At 32.9% G+C, this 16,270-nt stretch overlaps 1 protein-coding gene and 1 pseudogene across 1 annotated transcript; both read right to left on the reverse strand.

Moving 5' to 3' along the window:
- Positions 1–4,665: 4,665 nt before the first annotated feature.
- LOC112098010 (putative disease resistance protein RGA3) lies at positions 4,666–8,179 on the reverse strand. Its single transcript, XM_024183605.1, has 3 exons — positions 8,114–8,179; positions 5,038–8,027; positions 4,666–4,753 (listed from the first exon to the last, which is right to left on the reverse strand). Exons 1-3 carry the CDS (start codon positions 8,177–8,179, stop codon positions 4,666–4,668), a joined length of 3,144 nt encoding a protein of 1,047 aa, XP_024039373.1.
- LOC112098394 lies at positions 8,145–9,419 on the reverse strand (annotated as a pseudogene).
- Between the last annotated feature and the right edge of the window lie 6,851 nt (positions 9,420–16,270).

A 16,270-nucleotide genomic window follows, 5' to 3' on the forward strand; every position in this document is an offset into this window, starting at 1 on the left:
TCTTTTTTTCTCCCATCTCTATGAGATGAAACTATTACTACTACACATACATTTGGAAGTACATTAGCTAGCTTAAATTAGCCGAAGAATTCTTTTAAGTTCTAGATATAAAATAGTAGCTTAATGTTACTAATATATATTTTCTTTTTGATGTAATGCTTTTCTTTTCTATCCTCCCCCCAACCCCTAAATGAGATTTTATTTCAATTTAGAGGTTAACCTACTTGATTGAGTAATAATATGTGGAAAATTTGTGGCTTCAACCTTTTCATAATTGGAGAGTTATACATACATTGACACAATTTTATGTAGTGGTAGTGGGTAACAGATTTATGGAATTTAAGTAGCTATGATTTAATTTACACCATATGTATAAGTTTTTATATCAGTTATAATCATTAATTTTTTAACCCTGTATTCTAGGAGAAATCCTAGAATCCAGAGACCCACAACAACCTCAACAAACCCTGGAGTGAAACAGGACCTATGAGTACATACTATTATTACTATTATGCATTTCGTGAAGCATTTATGTTTGATAATATGATTTAATATCATGTTATGATTACATGTTCGCATATTATATGTTTGATTGAGTCATGAGATGTGATTACTAGTTATCATATATATATCCTTCCCCATAAACTTTGCGCATGCGTATTGAGAGTTAAGTTACTCTACTCGTGCGATGTAGTTCAATTCCACTGGGTATTGAGAGGTTTTTCCCCCGCTCTACTCGTGCAATGATGATCTTGGCGAGTATTGAGAGTTATTTCCCCTGGGTACTATTTGGTGCAGTTTTGTCATGTATGTATGATAATCTGTTGATGTATGATATTCACTCCGAGGTTTAATATTTAGTGTGACGTTATGTCATATGATTATGTATAAGTACTAGCACGCTACTTCTTTATTATTATTATTATTATTATTGTTATTATTATTATTATTATTATTATTATTATTATTATTAATTGCATCCACTCATTGAGCCGCAAGCTCACTATTTTCCTATTTACCCATTTTTCTCTTAGGATTCCACAAGATTTCGTCAGAACAGTTCTAGTCAATTGAAGTTGGGCCACGAGACGCATTGCTGAATGTCTTGCATGTATATATATATGCATGAATTAAATTTCTTCCATGAGTTTTAGTTATTAGTCTGCATGATTCTCCTCAGATCCGACATATAGGTCGAGGCGGGTCGTGTCATTGAGGTTTATGAAATACTGGGAAAATAGACAAATAGTGAAGACACTGCAAATTAAGCAAATCAAATAAACAGAGGAAACAACTGATCAATTCTACGAGCAATAGCCACATCAACAGAGAAAATATGACTTTATCAATTGTACCGGCATGGTACCATAACCATGCAACATTACATCAACATTTCATCATCAATTAATTTTGATGATATGAGATTAAAAACATTGATTTCCTAATTTTCTATAATTACATATGAATAATAATTTATTTGAATTTGTTTAACATGCAAAGAAAAAGTACTGAGTAATGACATCAAAAGTAGTTGGTTACTCTTATGTATAAGAAAGCCTAATTATAATATAAGCTGATGAATTTAGGGTCGGACTAAAGGAATTTAAAAATGTGGTTATTAATTATTAAATAAAAATATTTGAAGAAAAATAAGTTAATAAGGAATAGTTTAAATTTAACAAGTGCTAAGGTTACGAGATCCACTTTTACTATCCAAATTATGGTCATAATACTTTCTCATCTTTATATTTTGCATTTCTTTACTAGTTTAAATATTATATGACTTAGTCAGTAATTCTATGAATATATATATGTGAATTAAGTATATATTATACCACAGTCATATTGGAGTGTTACCACTACCGTATTGGTGTGTCGACATTAGATTTAAATACCCATATAGATCTAAGGAGATCTAGATCTATAAATTAATATAGAATGAAAATAACTAGTAAAAAATATAACTAATAGACATGTAATTAAAAAAATAAACTTAAAACTCACTTGAGAGAATAATTAAATCAACAATTGAATCTTTGAGCTTCACTCTTAATCTTTGCTTAGAAAATTAGTCACTTATATTGGCTAACAAAACACTCATTTTATTTTATAAATTTCTAAAAGTACAATACAAGAAAATTGAAAACAAAAGAGAAGAGAATAATTTCTTCTTATTAACAACATTTTTCCTAAAATTCACTCTCGATTTACACCAATTTTCCACCAAATTCTCTTTTACTTTTACCCTCTTAAATTTGAGTTAATTAAGTGTGTGCCTTTACATCATTTTTTGTGAACTTGCAACCACAACCTTTAAATTAGCTTTACCGATACTGATGTAGTACGTTATTTTAGAATTCTAGAATTTTATTTTTTATTTTAATTAGAGTCCATTATGGTATGTGATTTAGTATTTCATTTTCATTATAATTGTGATTTAGTTTTCCTTTCTAAGTTAACTTAGGGAAGTAGGTTTACTCTATTATAAACAAAGAGATCTTATTATTGTAACTTCAACTTTTGATCAATTAATAAAATTCCCTCTTTTATAGCTCCCTCTAGAATTATCTATCAAAATCTCTCTTGTAGCGTCGTTTGGATTAGATCGTCATCTAATCTCATTTTATACATTATTAAAAATCTCATTGAGTCGTTTGCCTTAAAAACAAGATCTAGTCTCGCTTTGATTAGAGCGTAACCTAATCACATTGGCTTAGTCCAGCACTAAAATGATATCTAGTTTTACTTCCCTATCAATTCCACGTCCCTTACGCCACTCCGTTAAATACAATCCAAGGTTCTAAAATTGCAACTATTATGGAACTTTGGATTCAACATAATCAATGGCTACAAAAGAAATCAAATTGGGACCCTCCATTGCATCTTTTGACAAGGTGGCTGAACTACTAGATTGATATAGGTGTTAAATCTAGTTTAATGAGGTGCATGCGAGCTCAGACAGGAAGCATGATCTTAATCGTTCAAAGTTAATGTTGGATCTAAGGGCTAGCAAATCTTCCAAAGGCTTATGCGTCTTAAAAATCCAAATTTCACATATGTTTTTCTGATCCAAGCATCATGAATTTAGGAACTTACCTACACAGCACAAAAAATCATACTTAAGATTTTATAAAAGCAGACAATTTATAAAATGGGTTAGAAATTTGTAAATGTGATGAAATTTTAAATGTTATCAGAACTGTAAATGAAAAATCATCATTTTAAAATTTATTAAATGTATAATTCTAGTGTTAATCATGTGGCATAAGTGATGTATAATTCATTAAATCATTAATAATTTTTTGGAAGTTCCAAATGAATTATTATACTATATCACAATCCATTTAAGGAATTAATGCCTCATCACTTAGGATAAAATATTGGGATCCTACGGCTTGTAATCAGTAATGATAGACAACGATATTCAAATAATAATGAAATAGGTAGTTATTGAAAAATATTTGGCAATAAAATGATGCTACAAAAATTTAAAATTATTTGCAATAAAAAAAATTGACAATTAAAATTAAAAAATATATATACAATGCTTTGATTTTATTTTATCACTTGACTTCAACTAATTCTGACCGAAGATTCCAGAGAATATCGAAAAGAGATTTGATTTTTTTACATACACACATAACACAAAAATTATGTGGCAATCATGAATTTTTGAAAATCAGTCGTTTTTGGCTATCCATAAGTTCACATGTGGGTAGACTCGATCAAGTAATTGAATTGAAGAAACGCAAGGAATTATAGGAAATGAAAGTAGTGAAATCCTGTACAGAAAAGAATTGAACTGCAGTTAAGGCACAAGTTTAATTTGTGAAGGCTCAACTAATTGAAAGCAATGAAATATAAACTTCTGACTTTTACAAAGTAATCATCAAAATATTTGACGAGTTTGAGATTTTAAAAAAACTGAAAAAATAGACAAATAATGAAGGAACCTACAAGTTAGGGAGGATAAATAAAAAGAGGAAAACCGACAGGATAAATATTTACCGTTATTCATTTTTTTTATTGTTTCCAAAACCAAATGTTGCGATTTTTTTTTGGTATTTTTTTCTGGTTTTTTCTAGAACTGAATTAAAAAGTTTCCTCTCACTCTAGGATCTTTCTTCGTTTTTGTGAGATTGGTTTCTTCTTTTAAAGAAGATTTTGTATGAAAAACTTCGCTCACTAAATATCAATCTTGAACTTTATTCTTATTCAAACTTAGATAACTACAGAAACAAAGTGTATTCGTAGTCAGTTGATTTGTGTCTAACTGCAATGAAAGTTCCAATTTTACTTAATTAAATATACAAAATTAAATCACTTGAAATTAAAACGCGGAATTGATGTTATTATAGTTTCTTATTTAATTTTACTGTAAGTCGTGGGGAATTAGATGGCCATCCATTATGTACTGTTGGCCACTAGGTATTTTGGTCATGTGTATGTATTGGGATGTCATAGGCCTTAAAGCTAAAAATCAATCCCAAATTTAAAGTGAAGAACAGTAGCTAGAACAGAATCTACGTTTTGATGTCTTAGATTATGAGCTCAAACAATTAAAAGTACATAGAAAATGCATGATAGAGCACAAACTCATATCGATTTTTAATTTTGAAATTCATTTCGGAAAATCTGTTCTGTTCAACAGATTAAAGAAAATTGTCAACTAGACTCTAGCCACATACTTGTATATAAGTAGAACACCAGGTCAACAAAGGCGCACATCTTTTGGAACTCAGCTGCCCAAAGTCTGCCAAGCCATCAAGACAATACCAAGATACAACATCAACAATAATAACATCAAGAATTACATAGAGGCCGTCACATATTACACCCACCCCAATATGTACCATTTATTGTCCTCTGTTTTAAAAGAAATTTACAAACCCATGCAGTAATAATAATTAATTAAATTATACAGTTCAGTACTCTATCCTCCTCTGTTTCAAATCCAAATCCACTGGTCTACCATTTATTATGATGCAAGGTATATAGGTTAGCAAGTGCCGATACTGCCCTCCATCCTTTACGTACCTTTCTTCGATCAAGGGACATCCCGAGATCTCTAATCGCAAAAGAGAGGCAGGCAGGCCCTTCTCTGGAAAGTATTTGAGCTTGGGGCAATTACAGAGTTTCAATTTAGTGAGGTTTTGATGATCAAAAATTGAAGAAGACAGGCGTTCCAGATTTGGTAAATCAGCAATCACCAGATATGTTAGAGTGGCAGGAAGAGGAAGCGTGGTTCCCAATCCTAGTCCTATGTCCTCCTCCGGTGGAAATGACACTACATCCTGATCACGTCCTCTGATTCTAAGTTGCTGCAGAGAGGAGAATCTGTTCAATCCCCCTCCTCCCTGGCCCCACTCAACGAATGACTTCCAACTCTTCATATTATCAATATTAAGTGAATGAAGGTTGGTAGGAAGGCGATCTTCATCTTCAGGATCACGCTCAGGGCTTAGGATATCTCCTATTGTTAAATGTTGAAGACAGGTCAGATTGCGCAATCCCCTGGGTAAGGTCTCTAGTCTCTCACACTCAGATATCTCCAGCCTAGTCAGCTTCGCACATGGCAATCCTCCTTCGGAAAAGGACACTAGATTTCCACAACACCATATGCTAATCCGTTGAAGCTGGCAGAGATTATGTAAACCGCTCGGTAAAATTTTCAGATTTTCACAATTCCCAATGTCAATCACTTCGAGAGATGTGTTGTTGTTCAACCTTTCTGCTATGGACTCCAGCTTTGGACACTCCCAGACATCAAGGAACTTAAGAGACTGAGGCAGATTGCCAACTTCAAGGGACTCAAGGGTGGCAGGTAACCCATTTTTTGAAAATAAACATGTAAGAGATGGACATCGGCCAATTACTAAGTGCTCAAGAGGAGATGAAGTGTACCTGCTGCTGCTGCTCTGGATGCCCTCTTCCACTGTCAAAGTTCTTATACTATCGCAATCGAAGATCAACAGTAGCTTAAGGCTCGGCGGTAACTGGACACCGGCAATATATGTCAACGAACTGCAACCAGCGATATTCAATATCTCGAGAGATGAATTGGTTTCACACATCCATGCCTCAGGTAATGATTTCAGTGCTTCACAATCCCAAATTGTTATTAACCTCAACTTGGAAGGCAGAGCAACCTCAGGAAAGGAAACAAGGGAACTGCAGCTTCTGATGTATATCTCTCTCAAGGAACTAAGGCTGAGCAGTGATTGTGGCAGCGTCACAAGGCCTTGGCAATAACTCAATCCTAGATATTCAAGTTTGCATGACAAATCACAGAGCTGCTGTTGTTCTTGTTCTTCCTCCGCTACCAAGGATTGAAGATTGGGACACCCTCCAATGTGCAGTATTCTGAGAAAGCTTATGTCTTGCAATAATCCGTAACGACTCTTCCATATATATGTTTGCTCTTCCATATTATTTATCTCCAATTCTTCTAATTTTGGTAGTTGTGGCTTCAATGGCCCTGCGAGAAACACTTGATTTGATGTATCTCCACAAACCACTAAATTTTGCGATCCAAGATGTTTAGTTGTACTTCTCCACACAACCTTTTTACATCCATCAATTTTGAATTTGCAAAGAGCTGGAAGACTCATAACTGAAACTACCAATTCTTCACAGCTTTGAATGACAAACATCTCCAATGCAGGAAGGCGTTCTGGCAATGTACCTCGCAGTTTAGAACATCTTGAAATATGAAGCTCTCTCAACTTAGGAAACCCTTCAATTTCTTGACTGGATCCACGAGGAATCCATTCTTCCCATTCTTTCATATCTTCAAAATGAAGAGTCTCCAAGCATGGAAAAGGAATTGGAGAATCATTCCCATAGAACTCTAAACTCAATCTTTTTACTCCACTCATTCCACGTACTTCAAGATGCTTTAGAGAGCGTAATTGCCCCACTGACGGCAAGGAAGTACACATGCCACAATATTGAAATTTTAGGGTCACCAACTTTGACAAAGAAGAATCGCCTAACCAAATTGGAAATTTTGTACCTCTATAGCCATTGATACAAAATTCTTCGAGATTTTGATGAGGTTTCAGCATGTCAAGCACACGTGTTTCAGTTTCTGGCACTCTAGAGTCAAAACTGTTACGTGCCCATCGAAGCAATAACACTTTAAGATTCTTCTTTCCAGACAAGTGAGCCTCCTTGGCATCACCCACGTGTTTTACATTCTCTAAGTTTGAAATGTCAAGTGTCCCACGAAGATGCATCAAGAATTTCAGCTCCTGTAACCTAGAACCCCTGTCGTTTCCAACAACAAAATTACACAACGTTTGGAGACAAGTCAACTTACCAAATCGTAGTGGCATTTCCTGTAATGAAATTGTATTTGAATTTTTGAGATGATGCAATTTGATGAGATTTCCAATGTCTGCACACAATGTCTTTAGTCGATCACAGTCTTCCAATAGAAGTGTATGCAAATTGTAAAGCTTGGTGATTGATTCAGGCAAATTTCTAATATTAGTTCTGGATAGGTTAAGGTACCGTAAATACCTCAAATCACCAATTGAATTTGGTAGCTCATAAATGTAATATCCACACAAGGAGAAAACCCTCAACTGCTGTAGTTTAAGCAATTGATGAAGAATGCTACAAGCCAAGTATCCACGAGAATTGTTTGACAACATTATTGACAAAAAGGTTCGCAAATATTTGATATCATAGAAGCCCGCAAACCTCTTAACACCATCATATTCTCCACGAATGTATGATAGATGACGAAGATTTCTGGAAATCCTTTGTTGCTTGTTAACCTCCGACGTACCCTCCATTATGAAGTATATTTCCCCCGCAGCCCATCGAGCAAGGTCGTTAACAAGGTCGTGCATCGCAAATTTTGATGTATCATTGCTTGATTTTTCGAAAAACGACCTTGAACATAGCTCCTGAAAGAACTGGTGGCCTAAATCTTCCTTTTTCTCGTCACTATCTTCGTGATCCAAGAAACCCTCAGCAATCCATAAAAAAATTATCTCCTCCTTTTCAAATTCATAATCCTTTGGTAACAATGAGCAATATGCAAAACATTGTTTCAAAGGTGGAGAAAGATAATAATAGCTCACTCTAAGGGCTGGTAGAATACCGCATCTATCTTCTGGTAAATCCCATATGTTGCTACTAAGCACGTCTTCCCAGTCGCTTGGGCCATGCTTACCACGTAAAAAGTCTTCCAAGTGTTTTTGCTGCCAAGGGCAAGCCGTTGCATGTGATTACTATCTTCTTGCCAATTTCCTATAATGACTTATTTGAACTGAAATCTCTTGAACCCAATGAATGTTGAGTGAATACGGACAAACAATCATCAGTTGACAACCTTTTCAATTGATAAGCTGGAGCAGTCCCCATGATTGCTACAACCTCTTGATTACGGGTTGTAATAATAATCTTACTTCCTGGTGCGCCAGCTTCAAGTGGACGGCTCATGTCAACCCAGTCATTGTAATTCTCATTCCAAACGTCATCTAAAACAAGCAAAAATTTCTTTCGAGAGAACTGCTTGTTTAGCTCCTCTTGAAGCAAATTTAAATCACTGTCATCAATAGTCTGCTTAGTAATGGATCTTAGAATTGTTTTTGTTAGCCTGATAACATCAAAATCATTAGAGACACACGTCCATGCCTTGAGATCAAAATGATCTTGCACTCGATGATCATTATAGACAAGCTGAGCAAGAGTGGTTTTTCCCAGCCCGCCCATACCTATAATAGGAATAACAGAGAATCCACCATCATTTCTTAAATCATCCCTCAACAACAATTCAACAATTTCCTTCTTTTCAGTTTCTCTGCCATATACTTTGGCTTCATTCACCAATGAGGTTGTGGGTAGCCTTTGCATTGCTTTTTTGGACCCCCCAGCCGAACTTTCTTTCAAATCCAGCAAGTCTTTCTGTGTCACAATTTCTTGAAATCTGTCGTTGATCTCTTTTATTTTGGATATCATGACGTATTCGAACTTAATCGATTCTAGAGTAAAAGTAGTGCAGCAAGTAGGAATGAGCTTCCGAAACTTACTTGTGGTGCTTCTACGACTGCTACTGGTTTGATCGTGATCATGAGCAGCAGCAGCAGCTGGTTCTCCAAGAAGCAGCTTCCTCCGGAAAGCCTCAGTTTGAAACTCATCCAATAAGTCTTCAACATCAAAAGCCAAATTGTGAAGGTCGCCAAGCCATATCTTGACAGACTGATCAGTTCTCTGCTTCTCCTCAGCATCATCAAGCACCGCCTTAATCTTCACCAACATCCTCTTCCACTTCACTAGATCAGCCTGGATCTGCTCCTGATGTGCAAAGAACTGAAGCCCTTTTGAAGTCAACTTATCGACAAGCAACTCTATGCACGCCTTTAGAATTGCCTCTCCGATGATTGACATTTTTGTTTTTTGGGCAAAGAAAGAAAGAAACAGAATTATGAGTTGTGAAAAGCAAAATGAGAAAATTAAACAGGAGAGAAAATGGATAAGCAGAATGAGTTTGTGATTGTAAAGGATTTGTCTAGCAAGCTTAGAAATCCCTTTCCAATAATAAAAGTGAAAAGAGAAACAGAGGCCACCACCTTTCTTACTCATAATTTGGCAATTCCGCAATGATATCACTCACTGTACCAGATTCCAGAAAGGCAGATGTCGGGTCAAGCAAAACGAAAAAGCTTAGTAAAAGTAAACGCGATTAAAATGTTTTCAAAAAAATAGACAAAATTGAAATCACTCTAAAGTGAAAACAAAGACAGTCCATCAACCAATAGCAGGCTTCAGTTGATTACACTAAAGTGAAAACGAAAAAAGACCCCACCACCATCAATAATTTAGCAAGCTTCACATGCTTGTGCGTGTCTGCTTGAGGAACTGGACATGGTTGGATCAAGCATCAGTGAAAGAATTTTAAAAAAAAAAACACGTTTTCGACTTGGAGTAGAGAAGTAATCAGTGCTAAAAAGCTACTCCACTAACATTTTCAAAATATTGTTCTTTATAATTCTACAGCAAATAAGACTAATTTTGGGACATTCAAATACTTTCAAACGCAATATTTGAAAGATTTTAAGGAATCAAGTAAGAGTCATATAAAGAGAAAAGTGAAAAGTTCTGACCATTTTTTTATTTTATTTTTTGGGGAGTAGATGGTAAGTTGGTTGGTCTGCTTTTGTTTTCACTTTTGTGAAGCAAACGTGTTCTGATTTGTAAAAGAATTCACTTTTCTGATTATTTGCAAGCATTCGGAGGATTTAGAGGTAGCCAATAGACTAGAGCGATCAGCTCTGTGAAAACTCATCGCATAATCCATGTGAGCCAGTTGAATTGGATTAGATCAGAGCGACCAAGAGAAGAACGCTTAATTAGATTTTGCAATCAGTGTAAGAGGAATTCGTAACACTTAAAAGGCTAGTTTGGTAGTACAGTATTTTTAAAATAATTGATACTAGTTGTACTGTAGAAATATTGAGCTGTGAAGAAAATCATTTGAACGTTTGGTAAAATTTCATTTTAGAATTGTTGTGAGTTTTAAAAACTATACTATGTATTTGGTAAATCTTATTGTTGAACTGCTATAAAGGAACAAATGACTAAAATAGGCATAATATTGAATATATATAACTTATTTACATATTTATAAACATGTATATATTATTTTTTTATTGTATATATTAATAATTAATAACTAAAATATTATTTTATTTTTTTATCTCAATATAATTGGTAATAATCATAATCTCTCTAAATTTAATAATTGTATTTCTTAATTGAATAAGGATAATTTTGAATTATTATAATATATGTGAGGATGTATATGGAATTATATTAAGTATAAAATTGATTCACAAAATTAGATTTTGAAAAGTTACTCTTACCTGCTTTTTAAAACATACTATAGGATGAAGTGATTTTACCAATAATAATTTTTAAAAAATTTACCAAATGCCAAAATTAACTTTTAACTTTTCAAAATCAATTTTGAACCTCTCAAAAGCAATCTCAAATGGACACTTATTTTTTTATGAAAAACCGGTGTTATGGATTAAAAGTTTTGAGGTATTAATCATAATATTTATTAAATAATTCTCAAGTGTGAATGTCCACGCAAATTTTCGTTTAGATACGTATTTTTACGGTCTCGCAAAATATTTTTCAGTGTTGTAAAATACATTTGTGAGACCGTAGTAGTGCTTGTCTACATGAAATTTCATGCAGACATTCACACCAGAGGACTCGATATTTATTAGTTGTGGTGATCAATTTATTTAGCTTGTCATACTTTCAATTTAGAATGAATAATCAATCGAAAGAGTAAAAAAAAATCATTGTTTGGAAAAAAAAAAGATGAAATAACCCTTGTATTGTAGGGGGTCTTTTTGTCCCTACATTTTGAGATTAGTGTCCGTTTAGTTTTTATATTTTTAAAAGTACCTTAAAACATTCATGTCGTTAAATTATTGACACCCTACAGTTATTTTTTATTCTTTGACTTGCTTTATAATATTACCCTCTTACAATAATGTTTCTTTTTTTTATTGGATATTAATAAAAAATTAAAATATAAATTACCAATTTAACCCAAAAAATAAAATAAAATAAGAATATATTTTAATTTTTGTGGAAGCTTCACGTATTTAACATTTGCACACAGTTTGCATACCATTTTTTGAACTTTCAACATGAGATGAGCTTTTCGTCATTCAAAATCCTCACATCTCTAAACCCTATTTGATGAAGTGCTAAAAGATAAACGTATTGGCAATTGGCAAATGAAGTCAATGATAAGTTTGATAGAGCCATTGATTTAATGTCATTAAAAAAAACCTACAACTAGAAGTCCCCCCCCCCCCCCCCCCCCCCAAAAAAAAAAAAAGGTACCACTAGTAAACTAGTTAATAATGCCACAACTTGCACAAAATAAAAGAAACCAATAAACTAAGAGAGGTGGATTATGTTTGGCTTTGTAGTTCTTAACACTTCAACTTCTCCCCAAAAGCAAATAAAAAGTGGTCGATCAAAGCTGCATCATCATTGCTGCAGTTTTAAGTAAATAAGTTCTCAATTAATATTGTGTGTAAATGAATTATTTCAGGTTACTATAAAGTGCTAAGGAATTTAAGATATGAAATACTTTTTATTTGCTTCTTATAATGTTGTTCGCATCTGGGTTTGAGAGGGTTGTGTTAGAGAAACTTTATTTTTTCTGCTGGCTTCTGTCTCATAGGGTTTGGTTGACTTCTTATACTTGTCTTGTACTCTTGTTGAAGTTGTTGCTGAAATAATAGAAAAAATAAAATAAAAGGACGAGCACACTATTATAGTAGTAAATCTAAAAATAAAAGTAAAATTAATTTAAATACCTGCTTGTTTGGTCTGGCAGAGGATGAACCGACATTGGTTCTCTGATGCTTTTGTCTCTTACCTTTCGGCTGACTTCCTCTGGGTCCAGATTGGATTTGACCTCCACTCAAAGTAAAAGTCGAAAGTTTCAGCGACATTTACTCTTGGCTGGATAGAGACGGAAACTGCTCAAACAAATCGAATCAACAAGGAGAACACTAAAGATAAAATTGGCACTTCATTCTTCTAGTATATAAGAACAAACTAACTTTACCAACAGATAGACACAATGATTTTATTTGATTTATTAAGTTAAAAAATGTCTATTGATGTCAACGACGAAAATTTTTAGTACATCTCAAAAGATCTTTTTAGTTGAACTGAACGAGATAGACACTTATAAGATTGATAGGCATGTAGTAAAAATCATCATTTTATTTAATTTAGCACCAATAGTAGAAAAGATAAATACTACATTTAACCAGCATGGTCAGAATTTCTTCTGTATTGACAGACTACAAGAAGATTATTATAGTCATCAGCCATTTCATCAACAAGAGAAATGTCGAGTTTAATAAAAGCTGGAACCCATAAGTCGGGGCGAAGCTAAGAACTTTGACTAGGCTAGACTAGACTAATTTTTTTTAATTTTTTAAAATAAAAAATAAATTAAAGCTGTTAAATCAAATCATACTATTAAATTAACACTTTTTGGGTTTGATAAATACCTTGTGAATTAAGTTTATTTAAAAAAATATTATCAACTTCAAAGTTGTGCCTACGATACCCTATGGCCACCGGGCCCATAATCTAGCACCGCTAGATGGTTCTAGTTTATTTTATTTTTTATAATTTTTTAATTATATGATGAAACTTAGTCTTTGGAGTATGGTATCCTTAAGAAATCATAAATAGACCTCAATTTTTGTGTGTATGGAATGCGTAATGAAGCGCAACAAATAATCACAGAAGAATAAAAGATACAAAAATTTTACGTGGTTCGGTAATATGCCTATGTCCACAAGAGTAAGAGAAAATAATTATATTACTAACAATTATTAGAGTATAATATTTGAGTAAAAACCTCACTTTTTAAAATCTAAATACACCAAGTACTCTCACACACACTTGAAAGAAAAAACCTCTCAATTGCTCACACTCTCCAATTGCTCACTCTCAACAATTTTACAAATGAATTGTTATTTACTCTCAAATTTTGGGATGCAATGGAATGAATAAAAGCTTTCTATTTATAGGGAAATCAATGGCATTATTGTACCTAACTCCTCTGTAATTTGTCATTTTTCATCCCCATCAATTTGACAAATTTTGCTAACTTTTCCATTTTTCTTCATTCGGTGCAGCATAGTCAAATGTCAAATATTCTGCAGCTTGCAATTTTGAATTTGGAAGCCACTTTATTGACTTCTCAACAAGGACACGGCTATGATACAGGGACTCAAAGTCCCTGTATCATAGAGGGGGTCAATTTATTGACCCCTTTGTTGTTTGGCTGCCATCTGGCAGCCAAACAACTTTTTTGACTGGCAGCAACCGGTTTTACAGCCGGTTGCTGCCATTAATATTTTTTTTATTTAAATAAATTAAAATAAAAAATATTTAAAACGAATAATATTTAAAAAATAATAATAATAAGAAGTAAAAAATGACAAGTAAAGTAAAAATGAAAAAAATATTTTTTATTATAAATATTTTAAAAAATAAAATAAAATGTGTGTTAACAAAAAGACAAAAATTTTATTCATTTTCTATGAAATTTAACATTTTAAGTTTCATATTTTATGTTTTATGTTTCATGTACTGATTTTTCAAATACCCCAAAAATTTTTTTTTTGCACCCGTTTCATGTTTACGTTCTATGTTTCATGTTTGATGTTCTATGTTTCATGTTCACTGTTACGGAGGGACTCATATTTTATGTTTGTTGTTGCATATTTTAAGTGATATGTTTCATGTTGGTTGTGCAATGTTTCATGTACTGATTTTTCAAATACCCTGGAATTTTTTTTTTGCACCCGTTTCATGTTTACGTTCTATGTTTCATGTTTGATGTTCTATATTTCATGTTTTATGTTTCATGTTCACTGTTACGGAGGGACTCATATTTTATGTTCGTTGTTGCATATTTTAAGTGATATGTTTCATGTTGGTTGTGCAATGTTTCATGTACTGATTTTTCAAATACCCCGAAATTTTTCTTTTTTGCCCCTGTTTCATGTTTACGTTCTTTGTTTCATGTTTGTTGTTCTACGTTTCATGTTTTATGTTTCATGTTCCATGTTACGGAGGTACTCATATTTTATGTTTGTTATTGCATATTTTAAGTGATCTGTTGCATGTTAGTTGTGTAATGTTTTATGTACTAATTTTTTAAATACCCCGAAATTTTTCTTTTTTGCCCCCGTTTCATGTTTACGTTCCACGTTTCATGTTTGCTGTTCTACGTTTCATGTTTGACGTTGTATGTTCACTGTTATGGAGGTACTCATATTTTATGTTCGCTGTTGCATATTTTAAGTAAAATGTTTTATGTTTGTTGTTTAATGTTTGTTGGAATGATGAATGTTGCATCTTGATTTATGTTTTACTACATGGCTTGATATGTTTGTTATTATATGAATTTATGCTTCATGAATTAGATAGCTTGATATACTTGTAATTTTATAATTTTACATTTCATGCATTAAGGGCGCGTTTAGTGCATGGGATTGTGTGGTATTATACCACTATTCACATTAATTTATTACCAAGAAGTTGTTTGGTAAAATTTGAGACCTCATTATACTGCATTATAATACAGCATAATGAGGCATGGGGTCGCATTACGCAAACCCAAGGGAACCTCGGGTTTGCGTAATGCGGAAGCTTTTTGCCTCAATTGAGGCAAATTTATTTTATTAAAATATTATAAAAATAAATTATTTTATTATTAAATACTAATATAATGAATAAAATATAAAAATAAATTATATGATAATATTATTTTATTTATTAATGATTCATATAAGAATAATATATTAATATTATAATATTATTTACATTAATATTAATTTTAAAATTAATATTATTTAAATTTATGCAAATTTAAATATTTATAATTATTTATATTAAATTAAAAATTTATCAATATATTAAAATGTAAAAATAATAATATATTGTAAATTAAAATATAATTTAATATTATTGAATAATAATTTATTAATTTATATTAACAATTATAATATTAATTATAATCTAAATTTATTATTTACATATAATATTAAATTTTATAAATTTATTTTATCATAATTATAATACAAATTTTATAAATTTAATCATTAATTTTTAATATTTACTAAAAAAATTGTTAAATAGTTGCTTTGTTTGGAGGACTTGCTGGAACATAACCGGATTTCCGGTTCAAGTAAAATCGGCAAGCCGTTTATGACTTGTAAGCTTCTGGTCACAATCGGCTTGCCGGATTTCACTAACCGGCTAGCCGGTTAGTGAAATCCGGCAAGCCGGTTTCGGGACCTATTTCTACTATTCATCTTCTTCCTCTCATTCGGCATTCCGGATCTCCCTCTCTCTCTAAAAACCGTTTACTCCTCACTCAATCTCACTCCAAAATCCATCATTTTCTTCCTTTTTGGCATCAAATTGAGTCTCAAAAATCATTCCCCATCACTTCATTTACTCAAAATCATCCGTAAAATCTATTTTTAACATCCAAAACTCTAGATCTCAAATTCATCCTAGGGTTTAACCGAACTTTTCTCTCTCCATTTTTAGCGGGAGCGGGAACATGAGCGTGAGCGGGAGCGCGAGAGTGAGCAAGAGCGAGAGCGAGGAAGAATGTGGGGATGGAGAGGGAAAAAGATGAGGATTTTCTGGTTCAATGTTCCCCGGGGGGGGGGGGGGGGGGGGA

This window comes from Citrus clementina, unplaced genomic scaffold (assembly GCF_000493195.1).
Source record: "Citrus clementina cultivar Clemenules unplaced genomic scaffold, Citrus_clementina_v1.0 scaffold_5, whole genome shotgun sequence".
Classification (NCBI taxonomy): domain Eukaryota; kingdom Viridiplantae; phylum Streptophyta; class Magnoliopsida; order Sapindales; family Rutaceae; genus Citrus; species Citrus x clementina.

What these genes read in the sequence shown, in the direction of transcription:
- LOC112098010 (XM_024183605.1), bottom strand. Translation starts at nt 8,179, where the DNA reads ATGGCCCAAGCGACTGGGAAGACGTGCTTAGTAGCAACATATGGGATT. An exon ending in TTTACCAGAAGATAGATGCG is followed by an intron (nt 8,028 to 8,113) that starts GTATTCTACCAG and finishes TTGTTACCAAAG; the next exon opens with GATTATGAATTTGAAAAGGA. An exon ending in TGTCCCTTGATCGAAGAAAG is followed by an intron (nt 4,754 to 5,037) that starts GTACGTAAAGGA and finishes ATGGCTTGGCAG; the next exon opens with ACTTTGGGCAGCTGAGTTCC.